This window comes from Thermobia domestica, chromosome 17 (genome assembly GCF_964235325.1).
Source record: "Thermobia domestica chromosome 17, izTheDome1.hap1.1, whole genome shotgun sequence".
Classification (NCBI taxonomy): domain Eukaryota; kingdom Metazoa; phylum Arthropoda; class Insecta; order Zygentoma; family Lepismatidae; genus Thermobia; species Thermobia domestica.
The window spans coordinates 181,397,158-181,415,899 of NC_137470.1; the positions used below are offsets into that span (position 1 = coordinate 181,397,158).

General features: G+C 35.9%; 1 protein-coding gene across 1 annotated transcript in view; it reads left to right on the forward strand.

Annotated features, from left to right (window-relative positions):
• The window catches only part of LOC145674530 (uncharacterized), a 64,738-nt gene that overhangs the window by 36,066 nt on the left and 9,930 nt on the right, over window positions 1–18,742 (forward strand). Inside the window, exon 2 of the mRNA XM_081744687.1 lies at window positions 18,075–18,130. Within this exon, the coding sequence (XP_081600813.1) occupies window positions 18,075–18,130 (56 nt within the window). The remainder of the gene's footprint in view (window positions 1–18,074; window positions 18,131–18,742) is intronic.

Sequence of the window (18,742 nt, forward strand, 5' to 3'; positions counted from 1 at the left end):
TCGGGCCCGGGTTCACGTGGATATATATATTTCAAAAAATAGTAGAAATACTCAAAGGTTCACATAATCAGTATGCAAAATTGAAAACTAAGAGCGGGAATTTTCTTTTTGTTTTGGAATTTGCCTTATGCAAGAAAAAAATTATGCCCGTCCGCCCTCACTTAGCACTCCCAAGTTCACCATCCGGTTCCAAAACGAATCTTGGGTGTTCTTTTTTTCATGCTTGACTTGACCAATAATAAAAAAAGAAAACATGTTCAATACGTGTTATATGAGCTTAAACGTTTAAACATAACACTACTTCATGGCACAGATTGGCACGAAAAATCCCAAAAGTTATACATGTACACAGGAGCGAATCCAGGGGGTTGGGTGACATATCTCGCTCGCCGAAATACGAAATATATCATTCGAAATATTGGACTAGAATAGGAAGAATTTTTTTTCTAAGAAAACCATATACCCTATGATATGAAGAAACGTCACTTCCCTCCCCCTGAAGTAAAAGCCTATTTCTCCTAGAAAATTTTTTAGTGAGACACGTCTCACCCGTTCCCTCTCTAACAACGCCTGTAAAACTATGATAAGTCAGTTGTCTGTGTGTTTTATTATTGAAATGAAATAAAATCTTTTAGTTTTACGTCCCAAATTTATGCTGGTTACGATAAAGGAGACGGCAATGGTGAAAAACGAATGAAATGATGGAATGGAGAAGAAAGTTGGAGAAAACGAAAGGTTTGAAAGGAAACCCACGTCCACGGCGTTTGCCTACAACAGCATTTACTTGGGGCGTGCTGGGATCGAATCAAGGACCCCATGCACTTGAGGTGACCGCTCTACCACTAAGTGACCGCGGTCCCTCGTTTTATTATTATAGTGGACTATGGCATGATAAAAAGAGTTTTTTTTTTTAAACATTGTCTAATTAATAGGGACAATGTTACTATGTCCTTCTATGTTACAAATCTTAAACATCAAATACTCCAGTACTGAATTACTGCAAGATTAAATTATCTTTAACATATAATTTACCTATTCAAATTATTTAAATCTAAGTCATCCATATATAAAAATGCTAGGTTTATGTTTATCTCCAAAGAAAAGTTTATGTTTGTCTCCAATCCTTTCGACAATGAGATCTCGAAAACCACAAGTGTTAGAAACGTGCCGTTTTCACTGGTCGATTTCAAATTTTGTGTAGATTGTCCAGTTCTAGCTGAATATTAAATAATATGCTGTTACTTCTGTATCACATGTTTTAGGACTACACTGGAAGTGTTGAAATTCTAAAAAAAAAAAAAAATCAGCATATCCTGCGAGTTATACATTCTAATACCACACCTTTGAATACAGGGATTGAATATCTCTCAGGCGTTTGTTTCAGGGCCAAATAATATGAAAAACTAAGGAAAACCATTTCTCTAGTCTAAGATGAATCTTTATTGTTTGTAGTGTTCACCATGTACAGCATATATCATTGATATGATAATTAAAAATATGTATAATGTATTTGCTTATTACATACTGCATGCAAGAAGAAATAAAACACTGATCATATATGAATCAGAAACTCTAAACAGAAGTAGGCTCAATCTTGCAAACGGTGGGAGATATTGACAAAAAAAAAAAAATCTTTATGGCACTCTTGCCGACTTTTGTGAAGACATCTTTCACTTGTGTATGTAAAGGAGACATGTATAGATGCTGTGAGGAATGACAAGGAGATTCATGCACATATGTGAACGATGCTCTGTGTAGAGAGCTCAGGTTCAGCTAGTATTGTTTAAAATATTGAAAACAATTAGCATATAGTATAGGGCAGAGTCCTAATGATACATAATCATAGAAAACTTAAGGTAAATAGTGCTACTCTTAAAATTCGAATAATGGATTCTTCGAATCATGCCCAGAAATTTTTCTTGGGAAAGGTCAAAGCTTAGAGAGGTGTCCAGTACTACAAGTCACTACGTCTTCTAAAGCCTGTGACAAACTTCTTGGCATTTCAGCTAAACGAATAAAACGCAAGCTCTGGCGCGACGTTGCCAAGTGGTTAAGGGTTGTGGCTATGGGTAAGCAGACAAACTACAGCGTGATCAGGTGACAGGGAAAAGACGTGGATGTGAACAAAAGAAACGTGGCAATACCGCTGCCTCTCATTTGCTAGCAGCATTTAAAGGGAACTTGGAGTGCGGCCTTCAAATGCCAAGATGTGTCACGCCGTTTAGTATTGGAGAGATGTTATTCTGCTCCCGAAAAGAAGATAACTAATTGAATCAGTAATTGTAAAATACTTTCACTTGTATTTTCAGGGGGAAAATAATGGAACTAGATTGTTTTTAAAAGAGAAAGAGCAGAGATACAGTGTAAGATCAAATTTTTAGCCTACATCAATCATTTTCCTGTTAAACTAGTATAGTTTTTTATTGAGAAAATGTACAAATGTATGTTGAGTTAGGAAGTTTTGTATGGGTTCGAACTCGGTATACTCCACTGAGTGGGTACATCCCTAGTTTGAATATTCGTTACACTCGTTGGATTCGTCATACGAATAATTCTTCGAATATTGAAAATTCAGATTTTCGAAAATGAAAATGAAATGCAATCCTTAAATTTTACGTCCCACGTTTATGCTGGCTAGATTAAGAAGACATTGATGATGAGAAATGAATAAAATGGTGGAATGAAGAAAGTGGAAGGAAACAGAAGAACCCAGAGAAAACCTACAAACACGGTTGTTGTCTACCCCAAAGCCCACTTGGTGCGATCTGGAATCGAACCAGGGGCTCCATACACTAGATGTGAGCATTGTACCACTGAGACAGACAGAAACAACATTGATATGCGTAATACTTTCATTTCGTTAAGATAACGTCAAGAATACAAGTTGTTAACACCGCGATTCCTAGAGGTGAGATTTTATACCGTATCGGACCTTGGATCATTTCATTACACTTAGGAAATGAAAATTCACATCAACCCATCAAAATCTTTAGGACAATAGACTCAAAAATAACCATTCTTCATAACCACTGCTAAACACCTTCGATATCACTTTCTCTACAACCACCCATAACTAAGAGTTTCAAAACTTGAGACTAAGTTAGTCAATTTTTCACATCCTGATATAATAGATGCATACATTTCGTTAATATATATATATATATATATTGAAGATTTATGGAAATGTCAGAAAGTTCCAGTAAGACCAATCATTATTTCAGCTACAACAATCGTCTCTAAAAGTACTGTGACTCAACTTCAACAGATAAACATCTAACAAATCTGCATAAATCTGTAATACTAGGCACCTGTCATATGGTCAGAAAGTTCTTTGGAGAAGAACTCTTCAAATAATCTGTTCTTGCCAGAGACGGCCGTCAGATTATTATGATGAAACCGGTTTAATCCGAGGTACAGTAATAATAATAATAATAATAATAATAATAATAATAATAATAATAATAATAATAATAATAATAATAATAATAATAATAATAATAATAATAATAATAATATCTGCTTGATTTTATTTCGCAATCTTAAATGATATATTCTAAAGTTTGCAGCCGATATTTTTTGGCATGGCACTCGCGAGACTTTTCATTAGTCCCATCATGAACATTTTGATGACCCCTTTTAATATAGGCTCCAACCAAAGTCATCTGCTAAGGTTCTTAGTGATTCAGCGGCAGAACGCTCTCCTGTGATGAAAGGTGTCCTTTATTGGAGACCAGTCTAAATGTGTTTGTGGTAGACAACACGGTACTTTTGGGTTATTTCACCTCTTAATTAAATTGTATTTTTGTCATTTAAAAAAAAAATGCGTTTGTAACTTACTTTCGTAGGATGGAAGACTGAAAATATTTCAAGTTATTTGCTATTAAAAATGAAAGAAAAAGAAAAAATGCTTTGGTTTTTGTTTGTTGTTATCTAATTGAATTAATTCCGTTATCATCTGCACCGTAACCGAAGCTTGTTTGAATACTATAATGTTATTGCAAGAACTGAAAGCTGAAACGGATTTTCGGCTTCATCTCGGACTGCATTGTAACAATTTTCTTGTAGAAAAGTAAAATATATATAGTTCCTATAGTATTTAGGCCTAGTTGAAACGAACGCAGCAAATGTAAAGAAGAAAGCGGTTGAGGCATGACAACAGAGATATAAAGCTTCCAATTAACCTGAAATTGCAGAGCGCTCCAAATGACAGCTCAGAAGCACGCCTATTGTGGATTAGCTGCCGTGCAATCAGATCAAATTACCCGTAAGCTCCTCCCACATCATTGTCTTCTATTATAATAAGACGATATCTCATAGGAGGAAGGAAGAGAAGAAGAAATCTGTAGACGAACCTTAATAACTAAGGTGAAAGGGAGTCGAGAACCATATGTCTCACAGGTGCTCATTTTTCATATCACCGAGTGCCGTATCTGTCCTTGTTTAGCACAGTATTATTGGCGCTTAGTGATTTGAGACGTGAGGCTATTCTCCATTTGCCCATGGCCGTGCTCAATCCTTGGTAGAGAAATTGATAATATCAATTCGGTAATAGGATAATCAAATTGTGCTTACTGTGTACCAAAACCTGTTTTTGCGTAGATACAGCACTGATTTCACAATCTCATTACTAGGTTTAGCAGCGCGATTTTCAGATATTATCCAACTGTATTTACCAGTACAAAACTTATGAACAGTGATACATTGTGGCTAAATTGCAGCCTTGTAACAGTACGTTTTACTGTGTATTATTCACAATAATGTTTGGATTTAAGTAAAATGGACTTCTTATGTTTCAAACATGTGAACCGAGGCTACTGTAGGAGAACGGATTAAATTCAAGAGGCGCCGAGTTCGAACCCTGCGTTCGCCATCGTGACTGAAATTTTACTAAGATTTTTGTTCAGTTTTACCAAGCGAATACTCAGATTATACCGTTTTATATAATCCACTTCTAATTTCTATCGGGAAGGGTATTCCACTCGTGGACCGCTTAGATGCTAAAGGACCCAAGTGCAAGAAAAAAAAAATGAAATGAGATTTTAAAGTTTTACATCTCACTGTTATGGAGGATAGGCTAAATTAGATGGTGATGATGATAAATGAATGACATGGTGGAATGAAGAAAGTGGGAGGAAACTGGAGAACCTCGAGAAAACCCATACACCGTAAAGATCACTTGGCACGAGCTGGGAGCGAACTAAGCCCCCCCTGCACCAATGGTGAATCCCCTATCACTGAGTGACCGAAAAAATAAGTGAAAAAAATTGGCAAAATGGACTAATAAGGCACTTCTATATATGACGACCTTTAACCTTTTAACTACGGAGGTAAATTTTTTAACCTTTAAACTACGGAGGTAATTTACCTTTAACCTTTAAACTACATTTAAAGTGTTTTCGTAAGGGTTTACAAAGAAGTCTATTTCTTCACTCCTATTCATCGAAGCCACGTGAAACAAAACGTGTTACAGAAGTTATTGTTGTACCATTTCGAAATCGAAATATCCATAGTTAAGACAAGGAACAGGGTACTTTGAAAACAAAATATCCCGTAGTTTATAGGTTAAAACAAGAATTTTAGGAATGATCCAGAAAAAAACGCATCAAAAGATTGCGATCTTGGACAATAATTATTTTTTTGGGTCAGGGGCCACAAAATTTTTGAACTGTCCATGAATCGAGTTTTCCTACCTTTTGCGGAATAAGCACATCATACTGAGTTAAGTGATAATTTGGGTTTGGCTACACTATATGTAATTCTTCAGATATAAGACCTACAAAAAAATTTTTGTCTGAAATTATTGGATCTTTTTGTTCCTAAAAATATAAGTTATAAGACTATAAATTGCATAGTTATTGCTTTGGTTGCCAACATAACAAAAATATAAATTCTCCATGAGTACTGTTGCTAATATGTGTCTTCAGAAAATAGTTAAATGTTCCACAAAATGTAGATATAAATGACCAAACTTACCTGTATCCATAGCTATATTTAGAGCTAACAGAATTTAACAACAAAGTTAGCAAAAGAAAAGAAAAAAAGAAAATAAAAGAAAACAGAGCAAAATTATTCAAAACGAAATTAACTCTTATTTTTGATACTTTTGGCAAAACAAGAACCCCCCCCCAAAAAAAAACAACAACATATGTTCAGTAAGCAATGAAGTGTAAACAAAAAGGGGAAAGCACATGCGATCATATACTCCAAACTCACAACGATCATCATTACTATTCTGCCATTAGTGGCAACTAACTTGTTGCAGCTTGAGATGCTTAAATGCTTCACGATCTCCACATACGATTTCTCTGTTTAATCGTCCGTTAATTATAGTCTCCTTCGCACCCTACCTCTTTTTCTTGCTACCATATCCTCTGAGACGTTCCTCATGATACAATTCCTTCTTAGCCAACGTCCCAACCAGTTTCTCTTCCCCTTCTTAATAATATCTAAAATTGTTCTTTTTTTCCTCCACCATCTCTAACACCTTCACATTCGTTTTCCGCTCGACCCAATTAATTCTCTCCATTCTTCTCCACACCCATATTTCGAGAATTTTTAATCTTTTTTCATAATTGTTTTCGTAATATACGTTCCTGCCCCATACAGTACAATACTCTACACGAAGCATTTTATGAGTCTTTTTTTCTCAACTTAATAAAACTCACAAGTTAAAAAGAAAAAAAAGTAAATGAGAAGGTAAAATTAACGAATTACTTTGAATTGCACTGATTATTCAAAACGAAATTAACTTTTGCTTCTGACACTTCTCTTTGTACACTTTTGGCAAAAAAAAAAAAAAAAAAAAAAGATCGCATAAATATATGTTCAGTGAACAATGGAGTGTAAAAAAAAATAGGGCACGTACACGGGGTGTTTTTCCGTCACATAATCCAAACTAGGAGAGCCGAAATGTGCACTGCAAAGATAGTGTTTTCAACAAACCATTGTGGCTACTCCAAAATGTGTTTCAATTACTCCTTGAGGAAAGAAAAAAAAAAGTTTCCTTGAAAAGACTTCACTAAACTGCTTCTTAGAACCAGGCAATTATTATTTCAACTATTTCAACCTGCAGAAAGATTTTCAGACAAAATTGAATAAACAAAAAGAGTAATATCTTACTTTTCTTTTGCACATGCAGCAAAATATGAAAGCAAGTTACATGTTTTCGAGTGCTCTCGCAATAAAAAGAGGATCCCTTGAAGCGCAGAAAACATTGTTCGAGGCGAATTGTATTTACATTGTAATTTCGTCCTTTTTTAAAAAAAGTTTTTGCAAAATGTAACGTGTCTCTCGTCAGACATGAAACCGTCGCGTAGTTTCGCCTTTGTTTCTCGATTGCTGACCCAGCCAAGTGAGGAAATAGTAAAGCTATTTTAATATATGTAAACAGTTTCGGTAGGAAATGTAATATTTAATGGCAAGGAACCCCATGAGCAACAACACATTTTCTAAGGTTGTGGCTGCATATAGTCTAATGTGGACTGTAAATACGTAGAAGTTTGTTTATCAGAAAGAAATTTATTTAGGTTCAAAGACAATTTTGCTATGGTTTACAATCATCTGGAGAGGTATTATGTAGGATTCAGAGTTAATATTTTCTGGTCTAATGTCAAGTTTACAACTTATTTTCAACAACCAAAACTTTCTTAAGATATTGGTTGTTATGTGGTGAGAAAACTAGGATAAGTAGCTAAGAAATGAGATAAAGAATAAGTTTAAAAATTCGAAAATTCCTAGTCTTGTTAAATCTTATCGGGCTAATAAATCAAGGTACTTATATATGTATCCGAAATTACTCCTTTCAAATAACGTACGCGTCTTTGGCCCGGGAAACCCTTGTCCGATTTCCAGTGGAAGCTCATGTGATTCATATCACATTAAGCTGTATGCTAATGTCTAATATAGCCTCACTGCTGAAAGGGGCACTAAATTTCAATCGAAACCTTTCCTCAAAGGTCATTTGAGTTATATTGTTTCTTTTATTATTAATTGCTGCATTTAATGCAGGTCATTTTTTAAAGCTAGACAGGTATAATAGCTCACAGTCTTGAGGAATAGTAACCAAAGACTATTCCACATATTAGCATTTATTTATCCAAGATCATTTGAGATAGGATTGTCAATCTTTGGTGGTTATTAGTGGTCACATCAAAAAAATCATTTTGAAACAAGATGGTACGAGGGCAATTTGGTGCGTGAAATGGCCAGAAACAGCAACGTCAGACCTGTAGCGCCGTTTGTAATAGTTTAGTAGACAGTGAACAGTGGAAGAAGGTAGCATTGTAGTTCACTCGTCAGCTATAACAATTGAAACTGAACGATCCAATAGAAAAACCGCCAAATGTGAAGAGCATCCGGTATTATGATTTCTGAGTGAAAAAAAAAAAACTTTTGGCAGCTGCGATTCTTCGGAAACTGTGGTGTGTTTGTGGACCAAATGCGGTGAGTGAATTACGTTGCATGTTTAAAGATGGGCAAATTGACGGCACCGTTTGGCAAGAAGTGGGCGCCCATCTGCAGTCAGTCTATAATCCAGATTTGGCCCCGAACGACTGCCACCTATTCAAACTGAGGCTCATGGAACAGTGGCTAGCGTCAGACCGCTTCCAAAATAACAATTCGCTTCACAATGCTGTTAGCGCTTGGCTTCATTCCCAGGCGGAAGATTTATTTGCAGAAGGAATTTCAAATCTTGTAAAACGTTAGGACAGATGCTTCAACTTGAATGGTGAATATGTCGAAAAGTAATGTAATGTTGTAATTTTGTAATGTGTATAATTAAAGTTTTGTGTCGGCGATTGCGTATCCTTAATAACCAAACCGATTTTTCTTTTTCGAATTGCCCTCATATTATAAATAATCAGGTCCTTGAAAAATTGATCCTGCAAACTGTCCTATTCACTTTATTATCAGAGTAAATACACTTTTTCCTAACTGAACTGAACATAACTCATTTTGGCTAAATAACTAACGCATGTACTTTTTTTGTGGGCATGGGTTCGAGCTCAATTCGCGGAGCTGATCTATACTCGGATACAAAGATGGCTAGGTGATCAAGTTATTTTGAATAGTAGAGAATATTTCATATTGTTATTGCTAGTAGAAAGCTAAACATTAGTTAATCGAGCAAAACACAGATGGGTTAAGCTATCAAGTATACAACAAACTTTGCATGGTGACAGCGGTAAACAGGGTTCATTCAACTGAATTTTGCGTCCAATATGCATTTAACAATTACAATAAAAACTGTTTTCAACTTACCCCTTTATGAAACGGAAATATTTCACTATCTCATGAATTTAGTGATGAAAAACGTATTAAATTCCGTTCTTTAAACGGAAACACTGTTACGCGGACAACAGAAATCAAAATAGGATCTAAGCATTTTAACGGAAAATTCAAGTTCTGGAATGCAACGTCTAGAAAATTTTTAGACACTTTGTGAGAAGTTAACTATATACACTATGATGTCTGCGAAAACGGTTTCTTACACATTTAAGTTTTAGTCAGCCAAACCCGTTTCACCATGTAATACCTTGAATGCCACATTACTTGTAGAATGTAATTTTCATAGTGTTATTTTCAAATGCCAGTAACTTATTCCCTAATTGGTCAAAAGCCATTAATATAATGAGTTGGAAGAAAAGTGTAGGCTAAAGAGTTATCAAGAGTTTAAAAGTACTGTTAAATTCTGTCTTACGGTGAGATGACAGTGTATTTAGTGAGGTTCAGTGCGGTACAGTGTATGCGAATAGTTGAGCATCTAAGTGGCAAAAGTGTATAGAGAGCCTTTATTAACAAGTGGGGAAAAATAATGAAAATGTATGTACAGTATTTTTTTTAAAAAAAATCATTGCAGGTTTCGTGTATATTAATTCATAGCAGAAATAAAAATATATAGTAACTAAAATACAGTATGTGTAGCATTTTATTTCATCTCATTAAGGAGGTTGGCTATATATATATGTATATATATATATATTTGTTTTAGTTTTTAGCATAGGGCCTATATTCGTTAAGGGGAAACCTATCTTTAACAAAAAACTTTTGTGAGCGCGTTTCAATTCTTTTAGATACAAATTTTACTGTATAATAATTGCTCAATTAAAATAATGACTTTTAAAATTGGTAAGTCATTAGTTATTAAAGATAAAACTAACTTTTGGCTCTGAATATTAACAAGGAAAGTCTACTTAAAATTCGATAATAAAATACAATGCTATCTTCATATTCTTTTACCCTGAATACAAAGTTTACGTTGTGCAGACATGAACTTGTAAACCTCAAAATGACACTACAAATGAGGACGTGAAATTTATTGGCTTCTGGCGAATGTTTGTCACTGTTTTACCGATGAATTGTCCTATAATTATTTCTGCTTTCCTGGCACAAGACAATTATCGATATTTAATAGAAAGTGTGGACTCGATTTGAAGAGTTATAATTGAAATGAAGGCCGTGTAGGAAGAAACGAACATTTCAAAATCTTACACTTTCATGAAGGAAAAACAAGAATTGTCTCTCCCTTTGTTTCAATTATATTAACCTAATACATTGTGTACAACATAAGTAAGTTATATTAATACAACTATAACTTGTTTTTTTTTTAAATAGGAATGATCCAAAGAAATAGATCAAAAGATTGCGATCTCGGCCAATAATTAGATTTGGATTAGGGGCCACAAAATTTTTGATCCTCCCCCTAAATCGAGTCTTCATATTTTCTACGGAATAAGCACATAATACTGAGTTAACTGATAGTTGGGTTTGGCTATAATATATGTAGTTCTCCAGATATAAGGCGTACAACACATTTTTTTCCTGATCCAAAAAAGAAAAGAAAATAAAACAGTTCGTTATTCATTTATTTACTTTCGAGCGTCAATAAGATAAAAGAAAGAGTAGTGATCCTGAAAACCACCGAATTCGAGATTTTAACGAATTTACAAGTTTCCTAAATGCACTGTGGCTCAGTGGTGGAGCGATTACATCTGGTGCGTGCGGGTCCCTGATTTGATCCGCGGCCAAGTGGTGGACAACATCGTGTCCGTGGGTTTTCTAGTGATACTTCCGTTTCCTCCCACATTATCATTGCACCGATTCTTCTATTGTCATTCGCTTGGCTTAATCATCCCTCTCCTTTAGCCTAATGGACATGAACGTGTTACGTTAAACCGAAAGATTTCGAAGCTCCTAAGTATCAAAAAGGTTCGTCTGTTCGTCCAGATGTTCGACCCACTGAAACCAAATTTTGAACCTATTTTTATAATGAGTTTTCTCAGTTTTTTTCCTAATTTAATATCACCTAAAACAAAGATAGTTTTTTTGGAGTGTGAAATAAAAGTGGATTTCTAGAAAACACTGGTTACATGTCATAAACGTGCTAGAGGGTATGGTGGCAGCAAAGATAGGGAGAGGACGAAGAAGACTCCAATTAATGGACGTTATCAAAACAGAGAAATCGTAAGATCGTATGTGAAAACGAAGAGGTTAACGGAAGACCGTGGAGAATGGAAGCTTCTCAATTGCGGCAAGTGACCTGCCAATAATGGCAGAAAACCGATGATGATGATGATATAATGCCAGAATATCTATCATGATGATGATGATCATAAAGCAATACTTTATCAACAATGTTATAACATATACAACTTTCTCTGAAAACACATTTTTTTATGAAAAATGAAAACAATGTTTTTTTTTATTTCATAAGAAAATGTTTAATTAACAATTTTTTAAATATAGAATTCATTTTTCCGAACGAATTTACAAGGGAGCTTACTCTTCCAGAAACTTTCTTTGGGAGAAGTTTCCCAGAAATGCATATTATAATTTTGTTCATATATCACAAATATAAATATTTCAGTAGGTTTGGGTACAAAACCTCGCGGCCAGAACCTCGCGGCGACAACCTCGCGGACCAAAACCTCGCCTCCCAAAACCTCGCGGCCCAAAATCTCGCCAGGCCGAAACCTCGCCTGGCCAAAACCTCGCCGCCCAAAACCTCGCGGGACAAAATCTCGCCGGGCCAAAACCCCGCCTGGCCAAAACCTCGCCGCCCAAAACCTCGCGGGCCAAAATCTCGCCGGGCCAAAATCTCGCCGGGCCAAAACCTCGCGGGCCAAAATCTCGCCGGGCCAAAACCTCGCGCCCTAAAATATCGCCATACCCAAAATCTCGCCTGACCAAAATGTAAATGTTCCAACAGATGATAAGGATGACGGTATAAAAGACGCTGTTTCAGAAGAAGTATCACGGGTATTTGACCAAGTCCCGCAATACCGTATGAAAATTCTATTTCTGTATTAGAGGATTACAATGTGAAGGTAGGGCGACAGGATGTTTTTAAACTGGTTATAGGGAAAGAAAGTCTGCATAAGGAAAGTAATGACAACTAACGAGGTTAGTTTCGTGAACTTTGGAACATCCAAAAACTTAAAATTTTAACAAAAATCTAATAATATTTATGAAAATATGAAACAATATATGAGTTTTTACGACGTCCCTTGATTATGTCCTATAGGTTAAAGGAGACGTAGATGACAAGGATGAAGGAAATGATCGAATAAAGAAAGTGGGAGGAAACGGGAATAACCCGAGAAAGCCCGATGTTTTGTATATTATTATTATTATTATTATTATTATTATTATTATTATTATTATTATTATTATTATTATTATTATTATTAATTGTAATGTGGAATTGAATATTAGGAAACACATTGGGTTAATTTTAAAGAAAAGTTTCATTCGCGGCGAGGTTTTGGGCGGCGAGGTTTTGGCCACGCGAGGTTTTGGCCTGGCGAGATTTTGTCCCGCGAGGTTTTGGGCGGCGAGGTTTTGGCCACGCGAGGTTTTGGCCCGGCGAGATTTTGTCCCGCGAGGTTTTGGGCGGCGAGGTTTTGGCCTCGCGAGGTTTTGGCCCGGCGAGATTTTGTCCCGCGAGGTTTTGGCCGGCGAGATTCTGGGCGGCGATGTTTCGGCCGCGAGATTTTGTCCGTATACCATTTCAGTAATTGTGCCTACGGCCAGTGATTTATTTGTGGATTTCGTAGAAGGGGGGAATATTTATAAAGAATTGCTACTTAAACATGAAGTTGAATTATTGTACTTTAAAACAGATTATATAGCCTATGAAAGGGGGAAAATATCTTCCCAGGCTGGGAAGACTGAATTAAACCTAGAGACAAGGAAGTCAAAACTTAGAAGGGGGGAAATTCCCAGGTTTCCTTGGCTACAAATAAATCCCTGCCTACGGCAATATTTGATTTCATTTAGGAAATGGGAGTGCTGCACTGGCATATACATTTTTATTATATTCTACCAAAAATAAACTTGGACAGATTATTTTTCTCACTCCTCATTTGAAAGAGAGAAATAGAGAGAGATTGAGAGAGAGAGAGAGAGAGAAAAGGTAAACATACAAACGCAAATTTCATAGATAATTACTAAATTTAAACTAACCTGCATATAGAGAGAACAAGTTTCTTTTCAAGACAACAAGGATATTCTAAAAGTTTCGGCCTGATACTGAAATATCGTGCCAATGGTAATAAGCCGTTCATGGAACGTAATGCCATCTGTGAGAGAAATAGTGTATCAGTGGTACATAGTGCCATCTATGAGAGAAATAATGTATCAGTGGAATATAGTGCCATTTATAAGACTAATAATACATCAGTGGCATACTGTGCCATCTATGAGAGAAATAACGTATCAGTAGCATATGGTGCCATCTATGAGAGAAATAATGTATTAGTGGCATATAGTGCCTTCTATGAGAGAAATTATGTATCAGTGGCATATAGTGCCATCTATGAGAGAAATTATGTGTCAGTGTCATATAGTACTATCTATGAGAGAAATAATGCATCCGTTTCAACTGTCTAGCAGCATCAGTTCTTTGGAGGCAGTCCTTTGAGTCAGTCGTGAGTTTAGTTTGCATACTGGACGGCAACGCATCAGTAAGCACGGTTGTTGTCAAGGTTGCACTGAAGGTTCTGACTTCCAAGAATTCCGTACCGACCCTACAGCCAGGATTTACCACTGCAAGTGAGATTTAAGGGCGTTCAAAAATTGTGTGATTCCTCATCCAATTGTCCCAGAAGATCCAATGTATTTCAATCATTTTTTTACGCCTTATATCTGGAGAACTACGTATAGTGCAGCCAAACCCAAACTCCAGTTAACTTAGTATGACATGCTGATTCCGCAGAAAATACGAAAACTCGATTTTTAGAGGCCGTTCAAAAATTTTGCGGTCCCTGGTCCAAAAACTGATTGTTGACGAAGATCGCAATCACTTGATTAATTTTTCTTTGGATCATTCCTAAAATTCTTGTTAGTTGATAAACCAAGAACTTTGGTCTTTTCACTCAAGCGTGGAGTCAGGTGTGAGTCTAGTCTGTCTTCAACTCTACCTGAAATGTTCTTGGAAACCGGATGCCTGTACAACATAGTAGTACACACGCTTACATATCATTTTAAGGTCTTATCAGCATGCCAAGCTTTATTCCGGTCGGATAAAATCAAATGAACTCGCACGATTTCAGAAACGGCGAAAATTTGAAAAGTAAAGCAGACAGTACTTAAAACTGTTGTTAAATAAAATTATAAGAGTTTCAAAATCTTTTCTTGTCGATCAAAAATTTGGGTGAACAATATAGTACGTCATAATTACGTCATACGTTGAGCACTCAAATTTCTACAGTATATGAAAGATCATAGAAACAATTATCAATTCACATGAAAAGCATTTTGCAAATGCTCTCTGAGTCAATTTACAAGTTATTGATGTTTTCCATTACTGTAAACTGGGTATACTTTGCCCCTTTAAAGGCAACTTTGGCATAAAAAAAGAATTATAATCATGCTTGATCACACTGAGTGTTTACTACTTTCAAAAGGAAACCAAAGGTTTGCATTTTAACAAGGAGAAATTCCATTAAATTAACTTCCTAATCCTAAGAGATGTTAGAATGGGAATTTTGAAAATTAAAAAAAATGGGCCAAAATATACCCAGTTTACGGTATCCTTAAAGTGTTTGGTAATTTTTAAATAGGGATGATTTTAGTAGAGAGCCCTAAGACGACCGTTGAATAAGGCAGGATAAAGCAGAAGAGGATAGGCCTGAGTACATTGACCAATTGCCTGAATTAGAACGTTGCAGGCCTTTGTTTTAGCACATATTCGAGAGGATATTAGGCACGAGGCTTTGCTCACATTTCTGATCCATTCATCGGCTGCCCTGTCCTCCGTCAATGTGCGGCCAAGGTTTACGGTGGCTCAGTGACAGAACGCTTTTCTCTGGTGCGTGGAGTCACGCGCTCGGTGCCCAGACCCTTATGTTTGTGGTGGACAACATCGTGTTATTTGGTTTTCTCCGGTATTCTAGTCTTCTCAAACATTTTCATTCCACCAATTGTCTTTATCATCCGTCTCTCTTAGCCTAAGGGACATAATCGTGGGACGTTAAATTGAAAAATCTCATTTCAGTGTTCAGCAGGCCTTAACGTGGAATCCGAACCACATGAACTCCATCAGGGATTAAACTTGAGTATTATGCTTACAAGTTGGGAACTCTAAGATTCAATGCAAGAAGCGAGCCGAAAATACCTTACTACCCTAACCTTTTTTTTTTTTTTTTTTTTTTTTGCTTATTTACATTTTTCAAGCTACAATTATTTTCTATTCTTTTTTTTCTTTGAAGTTAATTTTATGTTGTCTATCCTTGACCTTCAGTTGCGTGCGTTTAATCGTTGCATGTGTCTCCAGAGGGCCCAACTGCCTCCGTAAATTTCAAAACACTTTCTCTTCCTCTCACCGGCTATTTAGTGACCACTTTCACTGTTTGTAAAAACAAAGCAAAACAAAAAAAAAGTAATTTTTAGCAGAACAGATTAATTCAGAGAATAATTCAATACCTTAAAGAACTTCAGCAGGCGGCGAAAGTAAGAATGCTGATGGTTAGATTATTGATTTATAATACGTATATGAAGTTAAATCAAAGAACATTTTGTATTCTTACGATATCATAATATACTAACTAACTAATTCCATGGCCTATGGAACCCGGAGGTTCAATGCCGCGTTCACAAAAGCTCTCCACTGACTTCTGTCCTTAGCTAACTGCATCCAGTTTCTACTTTGTATTCCAATCTCTGCGAGATCCATCTTAATATTGTCCTCCCATCTGCACCTAGGTCTTCCTAATGGTCGTTTTCCGATGGGTCTTCCAGTCAAGACTTTGAAAGTGTTTCTACTTTCTTCCATTCTAGCTACATGACCCGCCCACCTAAGCCTCCTAGACTTGACGACCCTAACAAAGTTGGGTAAACCGTATAAACTACGTAGTTCCTCGTTATGAAGCTTCCGCCATTCCCCATTCTCGTTCCTCTTGGGTCCGAATATTCTTCTCAGGATCCTGTTCTCAAATACTTTCAGTCTATGTTCTTTCCTCAGAGTAAGCGACCATGTTTCGCAACCATACAGAACAACAGGCATGATTATCGTTTTATATATTTTAAGCTTCAAATTCCTTCGACAGAATAACATACACTGTTAAAAAATATTTTCTTAAATCTGAATAAAAAACTGTTTCTTATCAGAGCAACAAAAATATCTTTTCTTAGAAACAAGAGTTTGACGCTCTCATTAATGAGAAATGGAGAAAAAGTAGATGAGGTTGTATAAAGCGAAACGAGAAAATATACTGTTACTTTCCTTATGAATGAGAATGGCCAAATCTCATTTCTCAGAAAATATTGTCTCGGTGCACAGATAAGAAAAGGTTTCTCAAATTTAAGAAATTATTTTTAGCAGTGTATTTTCTTACAATTTTAAAGAAATGATTAGAAGAGTAATTAAAAAAAAAAGAAAATACTGGGGTGGGCACAAAGTATCCTCCCATTAGAAGTCTGTGTGTTAAGGAAACCCGAGTAAGGTCACAAGAAATTTTACACTCAGATAAACAAAGATATGTGGAAAGCAATTTTGGAAGAAATTCCAAATAACTGTTGGATTTCAAAATTTCCTGTGAAGCTATACCCTCAGTTGGGCGATGTGTAATCAATGCATCGTTTCTCTTCAATTGTTTACATGGCAGGAGTTTCTTATTTACCAACAGATAAATTGCTTCGAGTTAGGTAAATAAACATACTCAATAAACTTGCTTAAATATTAAATTATTAATCATTAACATAGTTGTAAGAATTAATATATATATTAACTAACTCTATGGTTTGTGGAACCCGGAGGTTCAATACAGTGTTCACGAAAGCTCTCCATTCACTTCTGTCCTTAGCTAACTGGATCCAATTTCTGTCTTTTTTTCCTATTTCTGCGAGACCCATCTTAATATTTTCCTCCCATTTGGGCCTAGGTCCTCTTAATAGTCGTTTACCAATTGTATTTCCAATTACAACTTTGAAAGCGTTCCCACTTTCTTTCATTCTGGCTGCATGACCTGCGCACCTGAGACTTCTAGACGTGATGACCCTAACAATGTTCGGTAAACCGTATAAATTATGTAGTTCCTCGTTATGAAGTTTTCGCCATTCCCCATTCCCGTTCCTCTTGGGACCGAATATTCATCTCAGGATCTTGTTTTCAAATACTTTTAGTCTGCGTTCTTCCCTCAGAATAAGCGACCATGTATCACAACCGTACAGCACAACAGGCATGATTATAGTTTCATATACCTCAAACTTCACATTCCTCAACATAATTCGCAACTACAAAACATTTTGAAGTGAATAATAGCACGAATTTCCTTTTTTCAGGCATTGAATTTCTTCGAGTATGTAGTTTTGGTCTTTTAATATTGATTTTGCATATTTCAAAGTATTCACTTTGTAGAAAGTATTATTTAGTATTTGGACGCATCCATAATTTGCAGTATTATGATCCCGGCGAACTCTTATGTATTTTTCTCTGCATTTAGTTCTAATCTCTGCATTTAGTTCTCTGCATTATTTTTCTATCATCCCCTACACATAATGAAATACTACTTGAATTGTGTAAACCATATATACTATTGATATTTCTCTCACACTTTTTTTTCTGTTCGTAACAGGTGCCACTGCTTCTCCTGCTGGTAACAGCGTCGTCAATAGAAGCTGGAGTCCATCGGTAAGTTGAGATATAATATTACTTGCAAGGGATCTAGAGCCCGAATTAGTTGCTTAATCAAATATACTCTCAACAACTGTAGAATATGGATAAGTTCATGAAACGGTTTTATGCACCAACGCTACAGTCAAGTCCTATTAGTTTTGTTTGTGAACTGTTATGATTAGAGACTGGATGTTTAGGCACTAAAAACCTGGAAAATAGGCAGACCAATAGGTACTAAAATTTTAAAAAATAGGCAGTAAAATAGGCACTAAAATGTAACTCGAAATAATGAAGATAAATACTCAACATCATTTAAATAGATTCATCATAGATAATGTTCAAAGAATACAGAAACATACTTGTTTGTTAATATCTTCTTTTATTGTATATATAAAAACGAAACTTGTTATGCATTCCATACATAGTGGGTGAATCTGAAAGATGTGCACATACTTCGGGAGCTGATTCATGACATCAAAAGAAGACAAAAAGTCCTATTGCATGTTGTCAAATTCCGCTTCGTGTACAAGTGACAGGGGGACAACTTGGAATCCAAAATCGAATCCTGACAGTTGGAACTAAACATAAAGGTGTTCATATACTTCGAGAGGTGATTCGTGACATTCA